We start from the raw sequence: 8,908 nt of genomic DNA on the forward strand, positions 1-8,908 counted from the left end.
CTAATTGTGAAGTTAGACTTGTGTTCCTTTGTAAATTTCTCTCTGCAGAGTCATCTCATTTTCAAAATCCTGAAAGAAAACTAACAGCAGCCGCCTGCCGGTTAACCATTTGCTCTCACTGCAGAAAGTGCTTTCAGTGCATGTGCGACAGGAAACTAACAACGGTTTATATATTTTTTAATAAGAAAGTACTAAGTATCTAAATAAGGCATAATTACTACACAAGTAGTGCTTAGCTTTATCTGATGACATCTCTCAGAGTCCAACCTGGAGACTGGCAGTACTTTACAGGACAGGGAATTCTCTTCCTTTTATTTTTAATTTATCCCTCTGAAGCCAGAAAATCTTCTTGCAATATTCACCAGTCAGTCCCCTCACTCTTCTGTCACCTGTCTCTCCCAACAGCTTGATACACAGGCTCTCTTTGCTTGAAAGATAACCTCTCTCTTAGCAAACTAGAACACCCTCTCCTCACAGAACCTGCAGTGCTGCAGTTTCACATTAATATGCCAAAAGAAATTCCCTGAATTAACCCATTCTATTTTAAAATACAAAAAGACCAAGAGATCTTATAAAAGTAAAAACCTCCAGAAACCCAAGATTTTTCCGATTACTTACTGATTGAGAGGACCTCATCACTTAATAAAACAAGGACTAGAGAAAGCATGCTGTGAAACAAAATACACTGAAGTCTGGGGTCTAGACTTTTCACAAGCAAAGGGTTTGTTCTTAGCAAGCATTTTGCAGGCAGTCACTTATGCCTGTGGTCCCAGCAAGCATGGTTATTAAACTGGCATTCTACACTTCACTTTGTCTTGCAGTATTTTGAACTTTTTTTACTCTGAATTACCCCCAAAGCACAATGCAAAATAAAGGGACATTTTAACAGTTAGCAGTGCACCAGACAGCAGGAAGTCTGTGTAGGTTTCTTATTTAAGTAAACATGCTTAAAAATATAGATAATCTATTGCAAATCAGTCATTAAAATCTAAATGTAAGAAAAACAATCTGGTTTTATTCAAAGTTGTGGTGAATCTGTTTGGGAACTTTCCAATTAATCTGAAATTAACTCAGTGCTTTTCAGTCATGGCAGTTACATACAGGGAGTACTGAACAGAAAGATGACAAAGCAATTGCTTCTGTTCAAACTTATCATAAACTATATTTCCCTGGACTTTTCATCTCAACAGATTCAAATTCCCCTTTCCAAGAAGTACTTGACCTTCAAATTTCAAGTCCTGTATGTCTTGATTTCCTGCTTCCATCATATGTTAGAAAACTCAGACTTGGCTACAAGTATATTATCTCTGTTACCTGATTTTAAAAAATTTTGTTTTCAAATCTGCAGTCTGTTCTGTGCCAACCCTGCATTGCAGAGAGATCTTTGCGTGCGATCCCAGTTTGGCTCCTTCAAACAGAGTCACTACGAACTGGCTTTTAACCGTATTTACTACAGAAAGCAGGGAGAAAACCCCCGCCAACCTAACCAGACTAGGATTGCTGGGCGACAAACCCCCAGGGCGGCTGAATCTTCCCGCAAGCCGTGCTGGGCGCTGTCCTTGGTGCTGCCGGCGCCATAGCGAACACAAGCGCCTTACCTTCTGCCCCTGCGGAAGTTTCGGACGTCCCCCAAACGTTAAGCAGAATGCAGCGCCTTATCCCACTTTTATAACAAATAAATACCCCAGCCCATCCGCTTTGTCCCCTTCCCGAAGACTTCAGGCTGATCGTTCCTCAAAGTCTTTTTGTTTTTCTCTTCTAGGCCCAACTCGGGGCCTGCGCTCATCTCGGGCTGCTTTAAGACAGGGAGTGGGGGAAGGGGAGGGAGGCAAGGGGCGACGAGGCTGGAGGAGGGGCGGGAGGAAGGGGGAGGGGAGGAGGGAGAAGGTGAGGGGAAAGGCTGGGGGAAAAAAAAGGTCCAGGAGGAAGGGGCTCTGAAAGAAGGGAGGAGTGAGTGGAGCTAAAGAAGGCTTAAAGTGGGAGGGCGAAGAGATGCCAAAAACAGGGGGAAGTGATTAAGCACAGAATACGGGTAAAGAAAAAAGTAATAGAGAAAGGGCAAAAGAAGAGAAAAGTGTAAGGACAAGAGTGCAGAAGGGAAAAAAAAGAAAAAAAAAAAAAAACACACACACACACACAAGGTGACCAGGGGGTCGTTAGAAAAGCTGCCCGAACGGCGGGAGAGAGACTAAACAAAGAAAGGACTTTGGGTGAATATTCCCACCAGGGTGTAAAATGCAATCTGAAGGTGAAGCGAAATGGAGAGGGGGACTTCGAGGAAAGACAGGTGGTCTGGCACCGAAAGAGGAGCTGGGGGGAGGGGTCGGGCCCGAGGCAGCGAAGTCCAGGGTCCGATGCGGCGTGGGCCCACGTGGAGCGGGCGCTGAATCACTGCTGGGCTCTCTTCACCCCCCATCCTCCCCCTCCTCTCCCGGCCGGGTGCCCGCAGTCCCCGCCTTCTCGGCCGCCGCCTCCACGGGGCGGGGCCCTGGCCCGGGGACCAGCCGCCGCGGCTATAAATGGGCTGCGGCGAGGCCAGCAGAACGCTGTGACAGCCACACACCCCGAGGCCTCCAAGATGAGCTACACGTTGGACTCGCTGGGCAACCCGTCCGCCTACCGGCGGGTGACCGAAACCCGCTCGAGCTTCAGCCGCATCAGCGGCTCCCCGTCCAGCGGCTTCCGCTCGCAGTCGTGGTCCCGCGGCTCGCCCAGCACCGTGTCCTCCTCCTACAAGCGCAGCGCGCTGGCCCCGCGCCTCACCTACAGCTCCGCCATGCTCAGCTCGGCCGAGAGCAGCCTCGACTTCAGCCAGTCCTCGTCTCTGCTTAACGGCGGTTCTGGGCCTGGAGGCGACTACAAGCTGTCCCGCTCCAACGAGAAGGAGCAGCTGCAGGGGCTGAACGACCGCTTCGCGGGCTACATCGAGAAGGTCCACTACCTGGAGCAGCAGAACAAGGAGATCGAGGCAGAGATCCAGGCGCTGCGGCAGAAGCAGGCCTCGCACGCCCAGCTGGGCGACGCGTACGACCAGGAAATCCGCGAGCTACGCGCCACCCTGGAGATGGTGAACCATGAGAAGGCTCAGGTACAGCTGGACTCGGACCACCTGGAAGAGGATATCCACAGGCTCAAGGAGCGCTTCGAGGAGGAGGCACGGCTGCGCGACGACACCGAGGCGGCTATCCGCGCGCTGCGCAAAGATATCGAGGAGTCGTCGCTGGTCAAGGTGGAGCTGGACAAGAAGGTGCAGTCGCTGCAGGATGAGGTGGCCTTCCTGCGGAGCAATCACGAGGAGGAGGTGGCCGACCTGCTGGCCCAGATCCAAGCGTCACACATCACCGTGGAGCGCAAAGACTACCTGAAGACGGACATCTCGACGGCGCTGAAAGAGATCCGCTCCCAGCTCGAGAGTCACTCCGACCAGAACATGCACCAGGCCGAAGAGTGGTTTAAGTGCCGCTACGCCAAGCTCACCGAGGCGGCCGAGCAGAACAAGGAAGCCATCCGCTCCGCCAAGGAAGAGATCGCCGAGTACCGGCGCCAGCTGCAGTCCAAGAGCATCGAGCTCGAGTCAGTGCGCGGCACCAAGGAGTCCCTGGAGCGGCAGCTCAGCGACATCGAGGAGCGCCACAACCACGACCTTAGCAGCTACCAGGTAGGAACCGCGGCTGCGCGGCCAGCCTGCGCCAGCGCCAGCGCCGCGCGCCCCCGACACTCAGGCCCGCGCCCCGCCAAGCTCTCCGCCGCGCTCCCTAGCGGCTGCCGGCCAGTGCGCGCGCGCGCGCGCGCCGCAGAGCCAAGTTGGAAGCTCAAAGCTTCCTCGCCCTTCGCATCCCCTCCGCCCTCCTCCCCCACACACCATCCCCAGCTCTAAGAGCCTTGGCCTTTTCAAAAACGTGCTTCTTTTCCTCGGAAGTTCTAGTTTTGTACGCTTGCGAGTTTCAAGTAGGAGGTATACATTGGGGTAGTTGATAAAGCAGCAACTTTAGGAGAGGCGTGAAGAAACTCCTGTATTCTCAACTTTTCCAGCTGCGACCCGAAGAATTCCCAAAATTGATTTCAAAGGGCTCAGATGGGAAGGGCCAGATCAGCCTTGGGGGTTCCCCATGGATGTTTGTTTCCTGCTGAGACGTTCTAGATCCACTGGTCCTAGTGCGTGACATGCCCAGGAAACGTCTAATCGTCTTATTGATTCTGTTTGTGAATTCCTTAGATTTTTATTTTAAGTGGGGACTGGGTCTGGGAGTAGTACCCGAAGTACGCCAAGCTGGAGGGAGTCGAAGGAGGGGAGGAAGCTGGAGGGGGTAGCAAGTGTTTTGCGAAAGAAGTGGCTGGAAGGATGAGTTTGTGGCTTTGTCGGTTTCAGGACACCATCCAGCAGCTGGAAAATGAGCTTCGGGGCACAAAGTGGGAAATGGCTCGTCATCTGCGAGAATACCAGGATCTCCTCAACGTCAAGATGGCTCTGGATATTGAGATCGCGGCGTACAGGTAGGGTGTTCACTGCGGACGTGGCCAAAGTACTAGCCGCACTGCAGAGGCCATGTTGGCAGAACCTTCACCACTTAAGTTAAAGCAAGTAGGTTGCAGGAGTCTTAACTCAGTGCCTGGTTTTGTTTCCTAATTAATAAGTAGTTGCTCTAAAAAATTGCAACTTTTATGCAGCTTAAAAAAAAAAGTAAACAGTTAAAATAATGTATTTGAATAAAACGTGTTTTGAAGGAGAGCGCCGATTAATTTCAGTGCTTATGCTTAACCTTTTTTATTTTAGTGAAAAATACTTTCCGAATATTTGAAACAAAAACAGTTTTCAATTTTTTTTTAATATTTTTCTCTAGTGCTTTCAATTTTTCAACTTTATGATGTCAAGGACAAACACCAGGACATTTCATTTATCTCTTTCTTAGTCACAGCTTACTATTGCCATCATCTGGCTTGGAATAAATATAATTGGTAGAATATATATTTTTTATTCAGACTTCTGTTTCTAGATCTAGATAGATAGACAACCAGAGAAGGAGAAGAGATTTATATATATATATATATATATATATATATTATATATTATATATATTATATATAAACTGATGTCATCTTGCTGTTGATTAAATTGATAGGTGAAAATTCTTGGCTGAACAGTTTTATTTTCCCCAATAAAGTCATTCATATTACAAGAATAAATTGCAGTCAACTCAGAGCCATCTAAGTTTTCAAGAAAGGTGAAAAATTATATAAAATAGACACTTTATGATTAAAATTACAGACTAATTTATACAATACATATGGAGGAGCCTGGTAGGCTGCAGTCCATGGGGTCGCTGAGAGTCAGACACGACTGAGCGACTTCACTTTCACTTTCCACTTTCATGCATTGGAGAAGGAAATGGCAACCCACTCCAGTGTTCTTGCCTGGAGAATCCCACGGACGGAGAAGCCTGGTAGGCTGCAGTCCATGGGGTCGCACAGAGTTGGACACGACTGAAGCGACTTAGCAGCAGCAGCAGCAGCAGCTATGACATATATAGCCTGAATTCTAACGTATTCTAAATAGCTTTGTAAATTTTTTAAATATTATATTTGTTAAAAGACGTTTCGTATACACCTGAAAGTCCAAATGCTCAAGAAGGTGACTTTAAGGGGCTTTTGCAGAGCCTCTGGGGAGCTTATCAGCATATTCATGTTGCACCAAACGAGGACTGAGGCAGAGCTGAGAGTTAGTAGTTAGGGGTAGGGAGTGGACTGTTGGGTGTGGCTAGTTACTGCACTGGGTGATTGGCTGATTGTCCCTGAAGATCCTTCTCTGTCATTTAATATGACACAGTGGACTAGTGAAATGATAGTAAGTATTATGTCATGTGATTCTATTTATTCAAAGGTATCCACCACCTTACACATACTGTAATGAAGGTCACAAGGCCCAATGAGATTTTAATTACCTTTTGTCTTCTTTGACTCTCTCCTTAGGAAACTCCTGGAGGGTGAAGAGACCAGATTTAGCACATTTGCGGGAAGCATCACTGGGCCACTGTATACACACCGACAGCCCTCCATCGCCATATCCAGTAAGATTCAGAAAACCAAGGTAGAGGCTCCCAAGCTAAAGGTCCAACACAAATTTGTTGAGGAGATTATAGAGGAAACCAAGGTGGAAGATGAGAAATCAGAAATGGAAGAAGCCCTGACGGCCATTACCGAGGAATTGGCCGTTTCCGTGAAAGAGGAGGTCAAGGAAGAGGAGGCTGAAGAAAAGGAGGAGAAAGAAGAAGCCGAAGAAGAAGTTGTTGCTGCCAAAAAGTCTCCAGTGAAAGCTACTGCACCTGAACTTAAAGAAGAGGAAGGAGAAAAGGAGGAGGAAGAGGGCCAAGAGGAAGAGGAAGAGGAAGAAGAGGCTGCTAAGTCAGACCAAGCCGAGGAAGGAGGATCTGAGAAGGAAGGTTCTAGTGAAAAAGAGGAAGGTGAGCAAGAAGAGGAAGGAGAAACAGAGGCTGAGGGGGAAGGAGAAGAAGCCGCTGCCGAAGCTAAGGAGGAAAAGAAAATGGAGGAAAAGGCTGAAGAAGTGGCTCCAAAGGAGGAGCTGGCGGCAGAAGCCAAGGTGGAGAAGCCAGAGAAAGCCAAGTCCCCAGTGGCCAAGTCCCCGACAACAAAGTCCCCAACGGCCAAGTCCCCAGAGGCAAAGTCCCCAGAGGCAAAGTCCCCAGAGGCAAAGTCCCCAACAGCAAAATCCCCGACGGCCAAGTCCCCAGTGGCCAAGTCCCCGACGGCAAAGTCCCCAGCAGCAAAGTCCCCAGCGGCAAAATCACCCGTGGAGGAAGTGAAACCCAAAGCAGAAGCTGGAGCTGAGAAAGGAGAACAGAAGGAGAAGGTGGAGGAAGAAAAGAAAGAAGCAAAGGAATCTCCCAAGGAAGAGAAGGCAGAGAAAAAGGAGGAGAAGGCAAAGGATGTGCCAGAGAAGAAGAAGGCTGAATCCCCAGTGAAGGCTGAGTCCCCAGTGAAGGAGGAGGTGCCTGCCAAGCCAGTAAAGGTGAGCCCAGAGAAGGAAGCCAAAGAGGAGGAGAAGCCACAGGAGAAAGAGAAGGAGAAGGAGAAAGTGGAAGAGGTGGGAGGGAAGGAGGAGGGTGGTTTGAAGGAATCCAGGAAGGAAGACATAGCCATCAATGGGGAGGTGGAAGGGAAGGAGGAAGAACAGGAAACTAAGGAGAAAGGCAGTGGGGGAGAAGAGGAGAAAGGAGTCGTCACCAACGGGCTAGACGTGAGCCCAGGGGATGAAAAGAAGGGCGGTGATAAAAGTGAGGAGAAAGTGGTGGTAACCAAAATGGTGGAAAAAATCACCAGTGAGGGGGGAGATGGTGCTACCAAGTATATCACCAAATCTGTAACCGTCACTCAAAAGGTCGAAGAGCATGAAGAGACCTTTGAGGAGAAACTAGTGTCTACTAAAAAGGTAGAGAAAGTCACTTCACACGCCATAGTAAAGGAAGTCACCCAGAGTGACTAATATTTGAGTCCATCGCAAAAAGGTTAAGCCATATGACAATTTCAAAAATGCATGTGATTGACAGCTTCAAAACAGAACGGGTTCTCCCATGGGGGCTCCAGACATTGTATTTTACTTCGTGCAATATGAAGGACCTGCATGCAAGCTCAGGGTGCTCCCCACCCCCAGTCTTTGGGTGATTCAAATGCATGATAACTGTCTGTACCTGGGGAATTGGCCAATTTCCTAAGCTGTTGGAAGGGGGGCACTCGGGGAATGTCTTGAGGTATATTATGCAAAGAACCAACTGAGCCAAAAATAATAAATGAAACACAGAACTCTCTTAGCCTTAAGAAAGCTATATATGAATAATTATGTTTACCTCACTGGTGCATTTAAAAAGGACTTTTGTTCATGGGAGAACCTCGTTGACATGCACAGTTTGCAACTTTTAGTTGATTGATGTTAAACGTCACAGCAGTACTTGCTCAATAAAGGTCATATTGGAAACATAGTCAATTGTTTCGGGTTGTGTCATTTTGAAGTGAATTCTCCACTGCCTGACCCTTCTTTCCCTACAGCAGAATATTTGGGGGGCTTATGAACGACTTGCATTTCTTATCACTATTTCCCTGAGAGTGGTTACTGGAAAAACTGCTGAAAAAGGCATCTGTAAAAAGGTAAAAATAGGGGCATGGAAGTCTTCCATCTTCAAGTGTTCTGATGGAACTCAGAAAACCTCAAGGTAGGAGGGGCAAGAAAAGAGTCTTAACTTGCTCCTTGGAGTTGGGGCAAAAGGACTTCACTGCATTTATATAAATTTGTTCAGAAGACGCAGGACTGGAACCTCTAACAGTCTTAAGAGGAAACACCCAGCCTTAAATGCCTGATTCTGGCACACACATGCTTATCTGCAGCACTGATTCTTAATTTGGTCAATAGAGGTTTATACTCTCAGTGTTTTCCTAATTGGGGAAAATAATGCCCCAAATAAAATATTCCTCCTAGAAAAAGTAAAACAGGATTCTCTGATATGAGCAGTAAATGTTTTTAGTTTGGAGGGGGAGGTTGTTTTAAGTCCTGGGAAAAAAATAAAAATTAAATTAAAAAAAATTTAAAGGTCTGATCTTGACCATGGAAATAATACCACACCTTTTCCAAAATATATCTGTTATAAACCTTTAAAACCACTAAACATATATTTGTTCCAAGTCTGTCTTTCTTTTCTTATCAATAAGGATCATCCCAATAATACAATCCAGGATGATCTCCTTAATGGCTTTCCAAGATGTCTCAGTTTTAATCCCAGAATACATCCAGGAAGTTTGTTGCTCATGTCAATAATTGTAATGATGTTTTCCAATCATCAGTCCTTTACCAGTCCTCACAATGCTTGCTATTTCTGCATATCATTTGGACCATTACTTAGTT

The 8,908-nt window shown here is 47.3% G+C and overlaps 1 protein-coding gene across 2 annotated transcripts; it reads left to right on the forward strand.

Annotated features, from left to right (window-relative positions):
- The first annotated feature begins 2,527 nt into the window (after window positions 1–2,527).
- Window positions 2,528–7,991, forward strand: NEFM (neurofilament medium chain). Of its 2 annotated transcripts, none has more exons than XM_061425867.1 (3): window positions 2,528–3,658; window positions 4,370–4,494; window positions 5,968–7,991. In XM_061425867.1, the coding sequence occupies exons 1-3, from the start codon at window positions 2,579–2,581 to the stop codon at window positions 7,496–7,498; spliced, it is 2,736 nt and encodes a 911-aa protein (XP_061281851.1). In that variant the 5' UTR covers window positions 2,528–2,578; the 3' UTR covers window positions 7,499–7,991. The 2 variants fall into 2 exon arrangements, with proteins under 2 accessions (XP_061281851.1, XP_061281852.1); XM_061425868.1 differs by lacking the exon at window positions 2,528–3,658 and adding an exon at window positions 3,854–3,955.
- The last annotated feature ends 917 nt before the right edge of the window (window positions 7,992–8,908 follow it).

This window comes from Bos javanicus, chromosome 8, assembly GCF_032452875.1.
Source record: "Bos javanicus breed banteng chromosome 8, ARS-OSU_banteng_1.0, whole genome shotgun sequence".
In the NCBI taxonomy this organism is placed as follows: domain Eukaryota; kingdom Metazoa; phylum Chordata; class Mammalia; order Artiodactyla; family Bovidae; genus Bos; species Bos javanicus.